At 49.9% G+C, this 20,033-nt stretch overlaps 1 protein-coding gene across 2 annotated transcripts in view; it reads right to left on the minus strand.

The window, feature by feature from the left end:
* Htra1 (HtrA serine peptidase 1) overlaps window positions 1–19,522 on the minus strand; it is a 48,015-nt gene extending 28,493 nt beyond the window's left edge. The window contains exon 1 of one of the 2 annotated variants that reach the window (XM_090345687.1): window positions 18,930–19,522. In XM_090345687.1, the coding sequence (XP_090201813.1) occupies window positions 18,930–19,506 (577 nt within the window). In that variant the 5' untranslated portion in view covers window positions 19,507–19,522. The remainder of the gene's footprint in view (window positions 1–18,929) is intronic. The other variant, XM_090345688.1, reaches the window with a different exon arrangement.
* Between the last annotated feature and the right edge of the window lie 511 nt (window positions 19,523–20,033).

Here is a 20,033-nt window from a genome sequence, read left to right on the forward strand (position 1 = left end):
AGACCTTGCACATTCCAGGAAACCAGACCCCCATTTTAACCAGTGCTGCAGCCATGGATCCCGGGGCACAGGGCACAGGGCACAGGGACACTGACAGGCACAGAGGACCCTGAGCAGAGAAGCTTTCTTGAGTCCAGCAGAAAACAAACAAAAAACGCCCAGGACAGACAGAAGCTGAGCCCAGGGCAGCCAGTGGAGGCCTAAAATAACCCTGAAAATGCCATTCGTCATGGGAGCCACTGTTTGCCAATCAAAGGAAGACAAGAAGTAGAAGAGATGTCGGCTCCACAGCCAGGACCCTCAGCACTCCTGTTAAAAGCCACAATTTAGGGCTGGGAGTGTGGCCTAGTGGTAGAGTGATCACCTGGCATGCACAAAGCCCTAGGTTCAATTCCCCAGAACCACATACACAGGAAAAGCCAGAAGTGGTGCTATGGCTAAAATGGCAGAATGTTCAAGCCTTGAGCAAAAAGTGTCCAAGGACAGTGCCCTGAGTTCAACCCCCAGAACTGGTGGGGAAAAAAAGCCACAATTTAGCTGTGCACCAGCAACTCACACCTGCACAATCCTAGCCACTCAGGAGACTGAGATGTGAGGACTGTGGTTCAAAGAAAGCCCAGGTAGGATAGTCTGTGAGATTATTACCAATTAACCACCAAAAAGTACAGATGTGGCTCAAAGTGGTAGTGTGCCAGCCTTGAGTAATAAAGTGCAAGGATAAATCCCAGGCCCTATTCAAGCTGCAGTACTGGCACGTGCACACACACACACACACACACACACACACACACACACACAGTTCACATGTAATAGGTTTTTTAAATAAGATTAAAAATTGAATGATAGCATAAGACACTATCTTCCTGTTTTCCATGTAGAAATAAAGGAAATCCAGGTGGGTTTTGTGTGACCTCTTTCTTTCCTTTTAATGAACAGCGGAGGAAGAGAAGGAGGAGCTGGGAAACCTGACCTTGACTTCCAGCCCACACTGGCACTTGCAAGCTCTGGCAGCCCCTCTTTCCGGTACAGTCTCCCAGACGCTCAGCTCTGAGTGGGAAAAGCTCACTGGATGCCAGACCTCAGACTTTGATGCAGGGGGTGGGGAGGGCAGGGAGGGGTGGTGGTTACTGAGCAATGGTTGCTTGCAGGGCTGGGCCAAGGCTACAGTAGATAGTGTACAACAAGCAGGGGAACCAGATCTTCCCCAGAAGTCAAAAGCTGTCTCCCAGTCAGGCACGGTGGTTCATGCCTGTAATCCTAACTGCTCAGGAGGCTGAGATCGGAGGATCTCAGTTCAAAGCCAGCTCAGGCAATACAAAGCCTAGAGACTGTCATCTCCAATTAATCACTAGAGAATGGAAAGTGGGGCTGTGGCTCAAGGGTAAGGCAGTCACCTTAAGCTGAAGAGCTCAGGGACAGCACTCAAGCCAGAGTTCAAACCCCATAACCCCCCCCCCCCAAAAAAGCTGTGTCTCCCTCCCTCAACCAGGCCACCTTAGAATCAGCTTTGTGGGGACACCTAGGATAGCCCCTAACTGTGCTGTGACTCAAAGGCTCAGCCTAGTTCTGCAGCTTTAGATTTCCTCGGGACAGGTACCTTCCCTAGAACCTTCCTGGGGAGAGGTGCCCCTGTGTCAATGGCAATAAGATGATTGTAATCTTTGTTTGCCAGGTCAAGGTGAATGCTCAGGTCTGGTCAGCGTGTTAGAAGTCTCTAAATTCTCCCAGCAGAACCATCGGCTTGGCCTGGGCAGCTCAGGTTTTCAAAGTCACTTTCCTGCTTTCCCTGCAAGGAGAGGTGTGGTCTTCCGACAAGTACACAATGGAATAGTTTTCTGCCATTAAACAAGAATGACGCACAAACACACAAAAACACACACTCCCTCGTAGATGAAAACATAAAGCTGTGACAAACCGCCACAAAGAAACACCACTGTTTGCCTCTACTTTCAGGAAATATGAGAAAAGGCAAATCCAGAGAGAGGAAGTAGGCTGATGGTCAGCGAGGGCTGCTCAGGGAAGTACCGGGGACTGCTAATTGGTACTGGGTTTCTTTTAAGGACATTATAAAAATGTTACAGAGTTAGTGTTGGTAAATTCATAACTTCATGTACATATGAAAATACTTTAAAATGGTAAATTTTACAGTATGTTAATTATGCCTTGATAAAGTGCATATTTTAAAAAAGGAAAATAAGATCTTTTTTACTTTTTAATGTTAATTAGTGAAATTATTGAATTTCTTTATGTGATTCATATTGTACTTCCCTCTGGGTGTACACAGTATTGGAATAAATATTTTTGACTTCTCAAAACAAAAACAGTCTGGTCTCCACATGCACTCTGGATGGAGCTGGTATTTGGGCCCTGTAGTGAGCCCTGAGCTGGCAAGCAGGAACTCAGGTCCTCAGTTTCATCCTGGCTGTGATCTAGAACCTTCGTGTCCCTTTGTCATCTTGGGTTCCTCACCTAAATCCTGAGTGTGCTCATTCTATCCCAAACACTGGTAATGGTCCCTTTAGCCAGGGCAATCCGACAATGGAGCAGAATGCCTAAGCTGGAGCCATCATCTCCCATCTCCTGAATTTACTCTGAAGGATTGCTCGGAGGAGCGGGGGAGGGGGGGAATGAGGAGGTTGATGGAAGCAAATACTTCTCTAACCCTCTGGAAAACTAATCTGGAAGTATCACACAGGAGCCATAGCAAATCTGCATCCCTCTATCCAGTAACTGCTATTCTTAGAGTCCATCCTCAGAGAAGAAATCAAGATATCAAAATAGTAATGAACAGGGAACTCACACTTCAGTGCTGTTCACAGTAACAACCACAGCCCAAAGGGAAACACACCATGAAACCGCTACTAGAATGATAGAAATGAAACAACCATCAATCTCTTTCTTTTTTATGTGATTAAATTTCATTTCTGACTTTAAAAAAAGACGTGACAAGGTACAGTATCAGATGTGCAAATGCATTTCTCACGATGGCTAAATAGTATGGAGAAAAGAAACTAAAAGAACCTTTATGGTAATTGTTAGGGTCCAGTCCCCCAGTATGAGGGTCCGTGACCAAAGGAACAAGTCTGACACAAAAGCAGAAGTTAAACAGAGTTTTATAAGATGTAAGTTAGAGGGCAACCCTGCCTAATCTTACAGACTACTTTTATAGGCCACTAGCCATGTGGTTGGGCTTGGCCAGACACAGGTGGCCAATGGAATCTCAACATACTTGAGTGACAGCTGGGGCAACCACTGACACCTTTGCTGTTTGAGCTGACCTATCATCTCTGAGGGCTTCTGGCACACTGCTCTGACGACAAAGGAAAGGAAGGGAGTTTCCTGTCAGGCGAAGGGGGTAGGGTAACCACCTGGTTAAGCTGTTCTCCTAATCTGAGCTCTGTCATCAGGGAATTTACAGCCCCCAGCTTGAGTCAAGTACTCCTTTGTCATTAAGATGGGAAATGCCCATAGGGGATGAAAGAGGGGGCTCAAAGGGGTCTCTATTTTAGGGGAAATCAAGAAAGGGGTCCCTTCATTCCCCCCTTGTTTTGGAAAATGAGTCAAATCCTTGACTCTTCCTCTAGCCCCATGTCCTCCTGTCATAAGAGCCATATTGAGTCTGCAGCACTGGCATCTTAACTGCTCCAATTCTCCTTTGTACAAATAATCATTCGGGTGTTAACCATGCAGTGGCCAAAAGCAACCTTAGTAAAACTAGGGATTCTGCAATTGCAGATGTTCAGGATGTCATCATGGAGACCAGCTGGATAAGCTTTTATACGCCATCCTTGGGACCCCTGCTTCTCTCTTGTGCAAATCTCATTTCTATAGCTGCCAGGTTATCTTTCATTACTCCATCATGATTTGCCCAAAGTGACATTCTCAAGATGTCTCCACCTAGGAGTGATGAGTCCAGTAGCTCTTTCCCACTACCCTCACAGTGGTTGGAGTGCTGGGTACCACAGTGCAGGGACACTTGAGTGCCAGGATGTAAGAAACCAGACGATGAACCTGTCCCCCAATCAACCTGTAAGGCCTGGATTGAATCATGGTTAACACTATCAGCTAGTTCAACTTCCCCAAGTTTTAGGGGACGGTCTCCCTCCAATGTGGAGAACTTTACATGTGGAGAGCTCCCATTATTAAGACATGCTTTACAACATGATATATACTAACTTTTCTCTCCTTTCATTTGACCATAGCCCTCATTCACATTTAGCACCTCTCACCCCTAGACTTCTCAGCACAGGGTGGAGAATTCCCTTCACCAAGCCAGAGGCACCAAGATGGCTACAAAAGGCTAGGTGCAGCTTCACTTTATTTATTCTCCCATGACCTAGAGGTCTTTAAACTTAGCACAGATTAGTGACCCAGCACCAAGGGTTTCCAGACCTATCAGGAAGCAGCTGTAGAGTCAGCTGTTGTGGAGTCAGACAGGACGGGATGTGTAGCAGCAGCCTTGTCTGTCTGCAGCTCCAATGGAAAGTCACACCTCCTGCTGAGCTGCCTCCAAATTACTGCAGGCTGGATAAAGAAGCTTAACCTAAGGCCTGACTTTGGCGAATTCTCCCAATGATTTCCTGGTTGCTTTTTAAATGAGGCTAGGATTCTCTAGACAGGTGTAGAAGACTTGAACCTGTAGCCATTCCCCACAAGTGCAGTCTCCACTCTTGCACATCTGTTACTACTCTTTCCCATGCCTTTAATTTATCCTGTCTCACTTTCCAAAAATGACCCTGGTCCCTTCATCTTAAGGGGAGTTGATGGGCGAAAATTCATCTTCTGTAACTGCTTCAAGCTGACTCAGGGCCCCTAAAAAGCTTAGCCTATTTTACCTAGGGGTTGCCAGGATTAGATACCAGGAACAATAATTTGCTCCAAACTAGTGATCCTATACAACATTTAACCACTGCACAAACCTTTTCTTTGGCTACAACAGTGTAGCTTACTTAGCACCCATTTGCAAAGGCATTTTTCTTGATTATCTGGGGAACTTAATCTCTGTGACCCTAACAATGCCTCAGTTACCTATGTAGGCCTATATATAGATCAATGGGGACACAGCCGTAGGTCCACAGACTTCTTTCCTGAATTTGTGGCTGGTGTCAACCCAAAATTCACTCATTAGAGTTTTGAGCAAATATGGGAGGGGGGGAAGATTGTAAACTACCCACTATTTCAGATGACTGGCAAGTTCCTGCCCAGTTATGGAGTAAATGGACATGGACAGTAGTAAGGCATGCTTACAAACTATTTTATGACCTCCCAGCTCGGATTAATTTTGAATGGCCAAGCACAAGTGACTCTAGGATGGTTGCTGGACTTGAACTCAGGGCCTGGGCACTGTCTCTCAAATCTCCAACTCAAGGCTAGCACTCTGCCACTTTGAGCTCCAAAGCAACTCTGCCTCACTAGCACTCTGCTGCTAGCTTAGACACCACAGTCTTACAGGGACTCTACTTTGCCCGGGCTGGCTCAAAACTGCAGTTTTCAGATCAATGAGTCCTACAAAAGGCCACTTTACTCCAATTAAAGCAACAAGGTAGTCAACACAGAAATAGTCTCTAAGCATGATCTTACCTGGAACTTGGTAAGGGCCAAAATTACATTTGAATAAGAATTGCTGTCCTTCGTGGGCCTGCTGGAAATTGCTATAAAAAAAATAGCAATTAAGGGCCAGGAGTTTGGCCTAGTGGTAGAGTGCTTGCCTAGCAGGCACAAAGATCCAGGTTCAATTCCTCGGTACCACATACATAGCAAAAAGCCAGAAGTGGTGCTGAGGCTCAAGTGGTAGAACTCTAGCCTTGAGAAAGTCCAAGGACAGTGCTCAGGCCCTGAGCTCAAGCACAGGACTGGCAAAAAAAAAAAAAAAAATTAGAAATGGGTTTCTGAACAAAATTTGGAAGTGAAGTTGTCCTAAATGTTTGTTTCAGAGAAGAAAAAAGGAAAATTAGGACTACCACAATGATTGCTTAATTGCTATTTTTTTTTTTTTTTTTTTTTTTTTTTTTTTGCCAGTCCTGGGCTTGAGCTCAGGGCCTGAGCACTGTCCTTGGACTTTCTCAAGGCTAGAGCTCTACTGCCGGGGCCAACCGGCAGCAAACCAGGGTTCGCAAATTGGGGTTCCTGAAATAGGGGACAAGGACTAGGAAGAAAAAGAAGAGAGACAGACACACCGGGTCCGGGATGTCCGCAGTCCAGGCAAAGACTGCCGAGACTGCCGCGTTTATTTTCCACTCCCCCTTCTTCCCTCCTCCTCTCCCAGGGAACCTCCAGGTGTTACATTCATATGGTAATTCTCAGGTCATTTACATAGAATAGGGCCAGAAAGCAAGTCAAGGTACAGTTTGATTCCACTCTGGCTCCCAACACTCTACCACTTGAGCCTCAGCACCACTTCCAGCTTTTTTCAATGTATGTGGTACCGAGGAATCGAACCCGGGTCTTCATGCATGCTAGGCAAGCACTTTAACCACTAGGCCAAACTCCCGGCCCCCCATTTCTAATTTTTTAAAACTTTTATTGATATTTGCTTAAACATTTAACACTTTAGCCTTTATTTGCATTTGAAGAACCCTTAAGGGTTTAAGGTACTCCCTTTGCCTCCAGGCCTCCTTTTAGAAGAGGCATTTTTTTCTGCAGTTTAGGTTACTGCCTAGAATTCCATTAACAGTTTAAAATCAAATAAGTTTTTCCTTACAGCAAGAACTACAAACATCATCAGTGCACCAAAAGTCCAGACTGTTTCCTTCCTTTTCTAAAATACATCCAATTGCAAAGTAGCATGAAACCAAATCATAAGGATAAACCTTTAAACATTCCTTTTAAAACCCTTTTTCCCAATTTAATACATTTTAGGGGGTAGTTTAAGAAATACTAATCGCGTCACCCACATTTTACCAGATTATCAGTGTCAGTCTGCAAGGAAAAAGGACGAAGATGGTCCACTCAGTCTATCTGACCAGGATTAGAAGAGCAGCCTTTGTGCCAGCTTATCTTCTTTCACCATGCATGGACCCTCCCTTAGGGCCTTTCCCACCATGGGAACTGACACCTCTCACCCCAGTTCACCTCTCACCCCAAAGATGGTCACACAGGACTATCCTGAGTTTTCCAGGTCCTTTCTCTTGGCATTTGATTACCTAAACAGTTTTAAAAGACAGGCAAAGTTTCTGACATTGATAAACAAATTCACATTTAAATTTTGGATACTTATCTCCAAATTTTAACTCAAGGAAATAAATTCCAAATTCCTTAATGCCTCTGGGCTAAACAGGATACAATGTTTACAATGTAAACAGCTCTAGGCACTACAATACCACATTTTTTTTAAATGCAGATTTCAGAATCTTTAGAAAGATCCTTTTTTTAAGAGGCTCCTCTTTAAAACAATGCAGTAATCCTTTGAGACACTGGAAACATTCAAACCTAATCATTTTCTTGAAGTTTAAACTTAGACTTTCCCAATTGCCTTTGTGTTTCAAGTATAAATTCATCCATTGTTTTATACAGTATGCTGACAATTTAACATGTTCACTCATTCACACACATTCATACTCAAAGACCTTAAAGCGCACAAAATTAATATCAGCCGTATATTTTCCAGAAGTTTGTGTCAAAAGAGTTTTGCCAATTTCACTCTTTAGGTGAGAACCAGGTTTAAAACAAAACTTTTACAAGGCAACTTAGTTGAAATTATTTGGTGGGAATCTTCCAGCGCCAAATTTAGCCCACCTAGAGCATAACTCTAGTCATTTCTTCAATTTTGACTAGGCCATCTCACATAACAGTTTACAGTACCAACTTGAAACCTGGGGGAGCCAAGACTGATGCCTGCGTCCTGCCACCAATTATCTCCAGATTGTCATTTCAGCCAGGTTATTAGGAAAAAGGAAAGTAGACGAGGCATGCAGCTGCCTCGCCTGGCCTCTGCCTGGTCAATCACAGCTGAGGGGGAGGAGCCATATCTGGCCGGAGACTTACTCCCCAGGAATGTCCAAATGGATAGTGACAAAGACACAGGAAACAAGAACCCATTAGGACTGGTACAGATCTCAAGAATGACACAGGACTAGACAAATCACCATAAGGAACCATAAAACAGGGACAGAGAAACAGAGACCTTTAAGTAAACCCCAAATTTTCTCTTTAGAACCTTTAAAATGTTGCAAAACCAAGTCTAGCGGAAGGCCCTCCGTGGATGCCGCTTGGCCCATCTCTTTATATGCACCAAACACAAGACTTTGGGGAGGGACAGATAAGGGAGGGGGGTAGAGTTCTCCATGTCAGGATCCCCTTTCTCTTCCTTTTCTGATTCTGGAGATGTGACCTGCTTTAGAGGGAGAGAAACAGTTTTTGTTAAGCAGGGGAAGGTCCCTTTGATGGTCATCCTGTAAAGAAAGTGGGCCATGCCAGCTGGCAGAACATTTAAGTTTTCCTGGGTAAACTTTGTCACCTGACTGGGCGGCCTTGCCTTGGAAATCCTTAAAATGTTGGAGGATAAGGTTTAGAGGCGCTGCAAGTGCCTTACTCTCTGTATGACCCATTTTCCTAACAGGCAGTGAAAAACACCCAACAAGGGGTAAGACACAGACAGTCAACACACAGACAGCAACCACTGCTAGACAAGGAATCAGCTCTAAGATGCACAAATACTAAGATGAATATAACTGCCGTACAAACACAAAACTACAGCAAACACAATCGTTGTACCTGGGAGACTCTCACTCCCTAATCTCCAGATGTCGTGCCCAGGAGACTCAAACTCCCTAACCTGCAACAGCCCAGAGTTGCCGTGCCCGGAGACCACGCCACGCTCCCTAATCTGCAAGGGCCCGTTTGGAGTGATGGGGTATCCCCACATCCACTCGGGCCCTGGGGAGCTATACTGCATCCAGTTTCTCCCCGGTGGGCCACACCCCTGGAGCTCCCCAACAGAACAGGCCCGGTTTTTCACAAACACAAAGAACAAAAAGTTCCACAAACATAAAGACCAAAGACAAAACTAATGCTCAAGATCTTCCCTCTGGAGGTTTTGCTCAAAATTCTGATGATGGCTCAGGCCTTGTCTTTTGATCCTGGACGAGCCCCTAAATGCTAGGGCTCAGTCCCTCAATATTAGGGTCCATGAGTCTGACACAAAAGCAGAAGTTAAACAGTTTTATAAGATGTGAGTGAAAGGGCCACCTTGCCTAATCTTACAGACTACTTTTATAGGCCACCAGCCATGTGGTTGGGCTTGGCCAGACACAGGTGGCCAATGGAATCTCAACATACTTGAGTGATGGCTGGGGTAACCACTGACACCTTTGCTGGCTGAGCTGACCTATCATCTCCACGGACTTCTGGCACACTGAAGGGGTAGGGTGGGGGAGGGGTTAAACTGTTCTCCTAATCTGAGCTCTGTTATCAGGGAATTTACAGCCTCCAGCTTGAGTCAAGTACTCCTTTGTCATGAAGATGGGAAATGCCCATAAGGGATGGAAGAGGGGGCTCAAAGGGGTCTCTATTTTAGGGAAAATCAAAAAAGGTCCCTTCAGTAATCAGAAAACCCCAGTAGATGCATCCCAAAGAAAACAGAGTTGACACTGAAGTATCTCAGCCCTGATTCATCAGGCATCCACTGTGATCTTCTGCACATTTCCCCACACTGAAAACACTATAATTACCCTCCAAAAGCCTCATACCTCTGGAAGGGAAAAGTCAGTCATCACACAGATGGCTTTGTGGCCATCTAAGCCAAAGAGAGATTTTTTTGGAAAAAAAAAAAAAAAAGGTGGAAAGACACTATTTTTCAAATCTCACAGAAAACAACTCACAGGGGCCTAACTTCTGGCATACACCTAACTGCTCCAACAGGAAGTGGCTGAGCTGGGCGTGTGGGTTCTGTCCTGGGTCCTGGAATGGACTCTACAATGGTCTCCACTGATGAAATGCGTACTTGTGAATCAAGTTCCCTTTAGGTACCTCAGGTGAAGGCAATAGAACCTGCTGGACCTTCTACCTTCCGGAACTCTCCTCACTACAAACGAGCTGGCTGGCTCTGGTGACACACTGGTGTCTCTGGAGGGAGGGAAGAACCATGTTCCACAAAATCCTAGAAGGCATATAAAGGAGGTGCTGACGTGGTTAGAGATGCACTGAGGGAGGCAGGTACAGCTATTCTGCAGAGGATGAAACGACTCGACCCTGGCCAGGGCCCAGTATTCTAGGGGGAAAGGCTTGTAGATAGGAAGTTATCAGCCCCCAACAGATGGAAAGACATCAATGAGTGTGGCTCCTCCTGGCCCATCCCACTTACCTGTTGGCCTGGTTCCAATGAGTGGAACCATAACTGGACTACATTCTTGTTTTGGTCTGGGCCTGGGTACTGTCCCTGAAACTTCAGCTCAGGGCTACCACCCTACCCCTAGATCCATAGCCCCATTTCCTGTTTTCTAGAGGTTAATTGGAGATAAGAGTCTCAGGGTCTTTAGTGCCTGGGCTGGCTTTGAACCGAGATCCTCAGATCTCAGCCTCCTGAGTAGCTAGGATGACAGGCGTGAGCCACCGCTCCTGGCTTGGACTATCTTCTTCACAGCCCCAAAATGTCAAACTGATGGAGAAAGATCAGAGTAGAATCAGCTCAGGCAAATATCAAATCTTCTTACTGAATATCCAACAGGACAAATCCTGAGGAAAAAAACAGTAAACAAAGACCACAACCTGACCAGGAAGGAGCACCTGGCCTCTCTCAGGCAGGCCTAGGAGATGTCTGTGGCTCAACATAATAACTGGGCCGTTGTGTTTGGGACCAAGGTGTTGCCTCTTTGGAGATAATGAGTATGAACTTGGCCTTTGGTTACTCTTAAACACATCAAACTTAGTCATGCTAGCTAAACACTGTCATATCTCAGTGGAACAGAGAACATGCCTACCGTGGTTTGAGTGTGTCCTCGAGGGTTGAAAGTTGGTCCCCAGCTACTACGTTGCCATCTCAGCTACAAGAGAGACTGAGATGGGAAGGATTGCAGTTCCAGGCCAGCCAGGTCAGCAAAGGGGCCAAGCCTCCATACAACTCAACAGAAGCTAAACATGGCAGCATGCATCTGTTCACGTTTCCCAGCCTAACTGGCCCAGGAACACAGCGCCCCACCAGATGTCCCTTACTCTGGTCCAATGAAAAGCAGATGTGACTGCTAAATGCTGAGCTTCCACTCCCCCATATCCACCTGGCAGCCATCTGCCCTGGACAATTCCAACTGGCAAAATCTGTGCCCATCTGTCCCTACCAAGTGGTGACTGCCGCTTCGAACACTGGCACCAAAGAGAGAGCTCTTCTTAGTCATAGGGTGTGAGACACAGTGGGTGAGGCAGTCGAATCTGGCCCAGGACTGTGCGGAAGGGAACAATCCTGGCAGACCTCAGCCACACTCGAAGTGTGGCTCATCCCGCAGGCAGCCCATCAGCTCCTTCTGGTGATCACATTGCACAAGCAATGAGAAAGATGTTCCTAAGGGCAGAAAGATTGCACAAGGCTCTGACTCATTAACACAGAGGCCATTCAAATTCAAAAATTATCAGAAGTTCCAGCCACAACAACATACCCTCAGGGACCACCACGCACCAGGAGATACAAGTCTCTGTCACACAACACATTTATGAAATACACTTACTCAACAGTTTGTCCTAAGAATGCAAATAATAGGGTATTCATGCTCTCCTAAGCAGTGTTTTGGGTTTGTGAGCTTTGACAAGCCTTTTCCTGGGTGATTCCCAGAACACAGAAATCAGACCAGGAATCATTTGATAAAGTCCCAGGGCTCCAATCTACTGGCCCTCTCCTGGGTGTCACAGCCTCCAAGAAACATTAAGGAAATGGCCTGGACTACACTTCCAGCTCAAATACCAGAAGCCACAGCCAGGAGCATCTGTTAAGAGGGTGACAGGGAAGTAGTATCTGACTTAGTGGCAAACCTTCTCCCCTGTGATGTCCCCCTCATCCCTTTCCCAGGGGACAAGGACATCATAGCACCCTGCCCCTGAGCTGACTCTGCTTTTGGCACTGATGATGATGACAAAGGCTATCACTATGATAAGCCATTGGCTATAGAGTGCTAGAAATGCATCAGCACTTCATGACAAGAGGTCTTTCCACCTGCCACATGCCCCACCCCAAGGGTGTGAATATTAGATTTTACTGGTAGGACACTGAGGCTTGGAGAGGAAGTCACATCTGAGAAGTCACCCATCCAGAAAACCTGACAGGCCTAACTCCAGAAGCCCAATATAAAAGGAAGGTATCTTAAGACCTACAAGCACTTTGGGTCAAGGGTCACCAGATCTAGAGATTTTCTGTGTGTGTGTGTGTGTGTGTGTGTGTGTGTGTGTGTGCATGTCTGTGTGTGCATGCAGACATGCATGCTGGCACTGAGGCTTGAACTCAGGATCCCAGTACCAGCCCTTAGCTTTTGCACTCAAGACTGGCACTGTACCATTTGAGCCACTTCCACCTGTTTGGAGATGAGCATCTCACAGACTTTCCTGCCCAGACTAGTTTCAAATCAGGATCGTTTGATCTTAGCCTCCTACGTAGCTAAGATTACAGGCGTGAACCACTTCAGAGAACCCAGAGGCAGAGTGACCCAGGACCCAGGAGGAGCAAAAGTGGCTGTCTTTCATCTGGGCTTATGACATTGTTTAGGGGAGTAGACATATGACCCCATATCCGCCCAGGGACTTTCATAGCCAGGGTAAAGCCAAAGGAAAATGATGGATCTCTAGATAGGCTCCATCAATTTAGTGCCAACCTTGGCTTCAACCATCATAATTTAAAAACAAAAAGGAAGAAAGAAAGAAAAGAAGTAGTCTTGGGGCAGCCAATGCAGCCTTCAGAATAGACACAATGACCTTCAGAATAGATGGAGTGATCTTCGGAGAAGTTTCACTACAGGATCACAGGCTGTCCTGGTCCAGTCCCCTCATTGCTGGGAGAGGGTGGGGGTGGGCTGGTCATCGGGCCAGGTAGCTGCATACACACATACAGGGGCCAGGGCCAGGTGTCAGGGCTCCAGTCCCTCCCCAGCTGGCCTTCCAAGGAACCTTCAACCACTGCCAAGCCTGATTTCTCCTTCACACTAAGCCTGACCAGAGCTATTTATTCACTAGAAATATAAGCTCATGGAAAGTCTGATTTCTGAATCCAAGGCAGGAAATGTGTCCAAGATCACACAGCTCCAAACAGACTCTGAGTTCAGCCGTCCATGCTGAGGCCTCTGGGCCACCACAGTCAATCTATTTACAGCCCTCCCGGATGGGATCAAAGAAATCGATCACTTAGCTTTTGATCCTGTGTACTTAGTAATTTCATGCAACTTTAATATTTTAACTCTTCAGCAAAACCACCAGAAAAGTCTAAGAAGATAATCAACCCGAGTGAGGAAAGTCATATAAACAGCTCTTTAAAGCTCCAAGTGTAGCTGGGCACACACTGGCTCACACCTGTAATCCTACCTACCTGCTCCAGAGGCTAAGACCTGAGGGCCACTGTTCAAGGCCAGCCTGGGTAGGAAAATCTGTCAGATGCTTATGTCCAATTAACCACAAAGGGCGGAAAGTGGAGCTGTGGCTCAAGTGGTAGGGTGCTAGCCTTGAACAAAAAAAAAAGCTCAGGGACAGAGTCCAGTCCAGACCTCAAGCTTTAGCACCCCACCCCACCCCACATTAAAAAAAAAAAAGTCTGTGTGTCTCCAGCTTTCAGATGGCTGAAATTTGCAGACTCACCCTTCCAACCCTGCCCTAAGAGAAGGCCTGGTCCCGAGACACTTATTTTTTAAGTGACAGAAGATGGATTTGAACTGTCACTAGTGGAAATGACTCTTGGCAAGAATAGAACTTGACAAACAACAATGTAACCCATGGCTAATGAATGACTGACTGTCTCCAGGGGGTTAAATATGAACTCCCTGGAGACAGGGACTTTGAATTATCCTTCACACATCCCCAGAGTGCAGCAGGGACTTAACTAGCAATGATTACTTGCCTGAATCTTGCATTGAAGAACCACCTAGCTCAGGCCTAGCTACTCAGGAGGCTGAGACTCTTAGCTCCAATTAACCTCTAGAAAATGGGAAGTGGGACTTGGCTCAAATGTAGGGTGGTGGCCTTGAGCTGAAGAGCTCAGGGACAACTCCCAGGCCCAGGGGTAGGGCAGCAGCCTTGAGCTGAAGAGCTCAGGGACAGTGCCCAGGCTGAGTGCAAGCCCCATGACCCACAAAAAAAAAAAGAAAAGAACCACCTACATAAGACAGATTTTATAAACAGTCTAAGCCTCCAAAGGTAAACTGTGATCTCCTGTTCTTTAGAGGCTCTGGGAGATTCCAGGACTCAGGGCCACTGGAAACCTCCCGGCAGGCAATGTCTGGGTGTCCTCTGCTGACCTCCGCCTGATCACCAGGCTTGTCAGACCTGTGTCTGGGGCAGCATGGCCTTCCTACAGAGGGAGAAATGGACAAGCGTCCTCCAGCGGGGGCTCCTCTCTGCACCATCTCATGATCCTGGCTGGTCCTGGGGACTATCAGGGCATCTGGAAGGGTTGTGACTTTCTGGAGGGACTAGGGACTCTGGTTTGGAAGCATTTTTACTAGAGTCCCTTCTTCCCTTGTTTTCCGTGACAGGACTGCATAGGATAAGGCAACCTTATCCTGAGATGCCTGTGCTCACCCACCAAACGAGGGCTCAGCTCTGTCCTGCTTGTCTCAAGGCCATCCTCTGCCATCTGGAACACTGTTTATTCCAGGATTAGCTGAGGTTTAGCAGGAGCTGGCTTATAATCTCCGTTGCTGTGTCAACAGCACCAAGTGTGGCTGTGAACAGAGATCTGGAATCAGATGCATGGGTTCAAGTCCTAAAAATGGTGCTGCTCTGTGACCATCTCCCATCTGTTACTGGGGAAGGGCTGACAGCACGAACTCTGGTGGGAGGATCAAAAGAACTGGAACCACGTGCTTGGCATTTGATAAGCGCGAACTCGTAAATCGAGCCCTTACTATTATTATTAGCCTATTTTTCATCACAATTCCTTTTTCTTCCTTCTCTCCTTTTTGAATTTTTTTTTTCTTTGAGTGAAGGTTTACCATGTGCTATGTGGCACAGGCTGGCCTCAAACTTGCAATCCTGTCTCAGTGCTGGTTGGGATCACAGGTGGGCTCCACGAGTTTTTTCATGATCCTGTTCTGCAGAGTGGATGCTGACAGGTGTGTGTTCTCTGGAATACTGTACAGTTTCCAAGCCATGCCTTGCCAGCAGCACTGATTCCTGACATTAAAAACTTCCCTTCATTTCCAAAACATGTTTGGAGACCTTCTGTGACAGCCTCGTGAAACAGTTCATGGAAACAGACAACAAGTGTTATATCACCAATGGTGATACTCCCTCCACCCCAAAGGACACCACAGCTTCATAGTGTGGCCTCTGCCTATGAGACCTCCCTCCTGTAGTAGTCCTACACACACACACACACACACACACACACAGCCCCCTCACCCTCTGTCCAGATTCAGCTCAATTACTCTCAGTTCTCAGTCTGCTTTTCCTCTTCTCTTTAAATAGCATCTCATGAAAGGCCAAAATCTTCACCCTGGAGTCCTCAGAGAGCTGCCATGTCTGTGTACAGGCTGCCCAGAGCCGGAGCTGGAAGGAAAGCCGCTGGTTTCCAGGCCTGGGTCCTGGCAATGCCTCCTCCATCAAGCCAGGCCCTGGCATCAGACCAGGAGTGAGGGACACAGCAAGCAATGCCTTCTGCAGAGCCAGGATGGGACAGCTTCTCTTCTGTTTTCTTTTTGGTCCTGGTCCCGAGGCTTGAAGTCAGGGGCCTCCTACTTTCACTCCGCTTTCTTGCTCTCTACTTAGCACTCTAATCACTTGAATCATGTTTCCAGCATTTTGCTGGTTCACTGGAAATGGAGTCTCACATACCTTTTTGCCCAGGCTTCCGATCACCAACTTCTAGGTCTTAGTCTCCTAATTAGCTATGGTTACAGATACTGAGCCACGGTTCCCAGTTTCCCTATTTCCTCTTCCATCCATCCATCCATCCATCCATCCACACACATACCTATTGAGTAACTTCTAAGTGCCAAGCAGACAGACTCACCAACAGTGTTGGATATGCCGCAGGGCTCGATAAATATTTGTGAACGGAGGAGGGACTGGTAAGACTGGCGCTGCACCCCCACAACACCCTAGTTCTTTTGTGCTGTCCTCGCCCTAACTGGCACATTTGGGGGAGCACTGGAAGCCTGAGGACCAATGAGGAAGCTTATTCCCAAGTATTTGGACTCTGCCAACTCAGACCTTACTCAGTGACTTTAATTCCTTCACTGGCAATAAATTAGACAGTTTACATGGCTCCAGTATCTTAGGACCTCATGCAGCGAGACTACCAACAGCAACAGCTGCCTTTTTTTTTTTGACCAAAATATGCTTTTCTAATGCCCTCACCACACAGAGAGACACCTGAAGGTCCTCCTGCAGCGTTCCACACTTTGCTAGGTTAGTCTGGCATCAGACTTCCTTTAAGCTGTCCTCACTTGAGAACCCCTGCCCACACAACACAGCCCTCCCATCTTCCTGAACCCTGGGACTCAGAGCCGCCAGCCTGGGTAACTCCTGGTTTCCTTCCAAATGTCTCCAGCACCACCTACACAAACACAAGGCCTGGAGGCTGCTGTGCTGTTGTGCCCCACTCTCCACCCACCCCAGCTGGCGGCCCAGGCCCCTTAGGAAGCTTTTTGCTCTACAGCTTTGAAGATAGACCCTGGGCTGGCTCTGAATCCTGGCTGCAATCCCAGTGCCAGTGGCTCATCCCTATCATCTTAGCTATTCAGGAGGTTGAAATCTGAGGATCATGGTTCAAAGCCAGCCCGAGTAAGAAGCCACGAGACTCTTATCTCCAATTAACCACCAAAAAGCTGGAACTGGAAATGTGTCTGAAGTGGTAGAGCACCAGTCCCAGTCACCAAAAATATAAGTGACTCAGTCTCAGTTCTACTTCATGTGAAACGGAGGGAGGCAGAATCTTCCTATCCTAGCCACTCTGAGGGAAACAGGGGAGCTGTTTACCTGTTTGCCTGGCACACAGTCCCAACAGCACCCCAGGTCGGTGTTGAGTAGGAGTGCATCCGGATTGCTTCTCCTCAAAACACCTCCTGTCTAGCTAGGCTGAACCTAAAGGCTGCGTCTGGGCTAAGTTCCCTTGTGAGTATGACGTGATTTCCCCCTCCACACCTCCCCCCATCACCCTGCCACCTTCCTGCTCTGGAGCCAAACTGTTCCAGGTCCTGAATGGTCATGTTGGACCATATTTGGATAGAGAAAAATCTAGGCAGTCCCTTTTGGACTGGGCTGTTCTGTCCCTGTCTCCACCAAGGACGCAGTGCTGGGTCTGTGGCTGAAGCCAATGCTCTGCCAAGCCCTGCCAGCCAGTCCCCACACTGCCAGGCTGGCCGGCGTTGAACTCCTTATTGTTTTTCCACAGAACACCTCTGCCGAGCCAGATTCATCACTCCTGAAGTCCCCAGTGGGCTGGGCGTTTCTCCACTCTCCTTCACCTTCCATCCCCACTTCCCCGCCAGGGAGGACCCCAGGGTACTACAGAGATGCCATGAGGAGGAAGAAATGGCACCTCTCTTCCCAATCCCTAACCTGCCCCTCCTCTGCCTCTTCAAATTTCAAGGTCCAGAGGCACAGGATGAGCTTATTTAAAAAGAGCCCCTTTGTTTTATAAGGCTGGCTCTTGAAACAAAGGAAGACAGGCAGCAAAGCCTCTCTACACCGGTCTCCACCCGGCCACCATCTGGAGAAAGTACGCCTGGCCAGGGTATACCTTTCTCCAAAACGTTACCTTTCCCAGAGAAGAAAATACGTTTGAATTCATCAAAGAAGTAGAAGGAAAAGAATGACAGAAGTTCCTGTAGTCCCAGCGCCAGAATTTCTCTCCTTCCAATGTTTGTTTACACTGCTGTCCGAGCTGTGTTCTGAGGTCGGTCACCGGTCCCGAACCCCCTCCCGGGGCGGCCGTGCAGGACGCGCCAGGGAACCGCAGGCACGCGGAGCCCACTCCCGACCGGCCGGGCGCTACCGAGCCCAACTCCCAGGGACCCGCGGAGCGCTCCCCTCGAGGACCCGGACTCCGCTCCCAGCGAGCGGGTGCTCACGGCTCCCCGCGAACCTTCGCTAGGCTCCCGCCAGGGTCGGGATGGAGAAATCCCGGGCCAGCCTGGGGCGCAGGCCAGGGTCGGGATGGAGAGAGCGGGGCCAGCCTGGGGCGCAGGTCAGGGTCGGGATGGAGAGACCGGGGCCAGCCTGGAGCGCAGGCCAGGGTCAGGATGGAGGGATCCGGGGCCAGCCTGGGGCGCAGACCAGGGTCGGGATGGAGGGATCAGGGGCCAGGCTGGGGCGCAGGCCAGGGTCGGGATGGAGGGATCCGGGGCCAGCCTGGGGCGCAGGTCAGGGTCGGGATGGAGAGACCGGGGCCAGCCTGGAGCGCAGGCCAGGGTCAGGATGGAGGGATCCGGGGCCAGCCTGGGGCGCAGACCAGGGTCGGGATGGAGGGATCAGGGGCCAGCCTGGGGCGCAGACCAGGGTCAGGATGGAGGGATCCGGGGCCAGCCTGGGGCGCAGACCAGGGTCAGGATGGAGGGATCCGGGGCCAGCCTGGGGCGCAGGCCAGGGTCAGGATGGAGGGATCCGGGGCCAGCCTGGGGCGCAGACCAGGGTCGGGATGGAGGGATCCGGGGCCAGCCTGGGGCGCAGGTCAGGGTCGGGGATGGAGAGACCGGGGCCAGCCTGGGGCGCAGGTCAGGGTCGGGATGGAGAGACCGGGGCCAGGCTGGGGCGCAGGTCAGGGAGGGGATGGAAAGGGTAGTCGGGGCTGGCCCGGGACGCAGTACCTTGGCCGCAGGCGCCCCGCTGCAGGACGATGATGGGCGGCTGTCCCAGCTTCTCCGAGCGGCGGCTGGCGGCGCGCAGCTGGCACAGGTTGGCGTAGGTTTTGGCGTCGCTGCCGCACACCGGCTCGCTGCTGGCGCACACGCAGAGGCCGGCCTGGGAGCGCCGCCGCACGGTGGCCGAGGCGGGCACCCCGAAGGGCACCACGCACTGCAGCCCCTCTCCGCACGGCCCCTCCTGCAGGCCGCACGCGGCGCCCTCCGGCGCGCCGCACACCTCGCAGCAGCCGCACGCGTCGCGGACGCGGCCGCCCTCGCAGTCCGTGGGCGGCGGGGCACAGCGCGCCGGCTCGCACCGCTCCGGGCAGCCCGCGAGGGGCCCGGGCGCGGCGGGCGCCGAACGGCCGGCCCAGGACGGCAGCGCCCAGGCGGGCGCCGCGAGCAGCAGCAGGAACAGCAGCCGCGGCGGCGAGAGGAGCGCGGAGCGCGGGGACTGCATGGCGGCTCCGACGGCTGCGGGACGGACGGGGAGCTGGGGAGCGGCGGGTGCGAGTGCGCGCGGCCGCTCGGCCCTGCCCATTGGCCTGGCAACGGCGACGGGCGGCCTTGAGGACGGGCACGGCGCCCGGGGGCGGGGGGCGGCCCGTGGGCGGGCGGGGGGACCGGGACCGCCCGCAGGGTAGGACCTACGCGTCCGGGCCGGAGCCCTGGGGGCGGGGCGGGGCGGGGCCCGGGGCGGGGCGGGGCTGCCAGCGGACCCGAGTCTCCGGGCTCGGCGTCTCGGTCTCTGCGCTCCGCTCCACCGTGTGGACCCCGCCAGCTTTCTCCCCGCTGCGGTTGGGTCCTTAAAACCGAAGACAGCCTGCAAAGGGCAGCGTGCCTCGCCTCGAGCGCCCTGGGCCCCCGCGCAGACGGGTGAGCCACGGGGGACGGGCGAGGGGCGCCATGCACAAAGCCCAGACAGACAGCCGCGGGGAAGTAGTTTTGCTTTGTTCGTTTGTTTGTTTCAGGACAGGGACTTAGGAACCAGTACTTGGGGATGAAATGGGAGAGGAACTTTTTTTTTTTTCTATGTCGACTGTGGGGCTTGAACTCAAGAGCTGGGGC

Source organism: Megascapheus bottae, chromosome 15, assembly GCF_031878675.1.
Source record: "Megascapheus bottae isolate mThoBot1 chromosome 15, mThoBot2.hap1, whole genome shotgun sequence".
Lineage (NCBI taxonomy): Eukaryota > Metazoa > Chordata > Mammalia > Rodentia > Geomyidae > Megascapheus > Megascapheus bottae.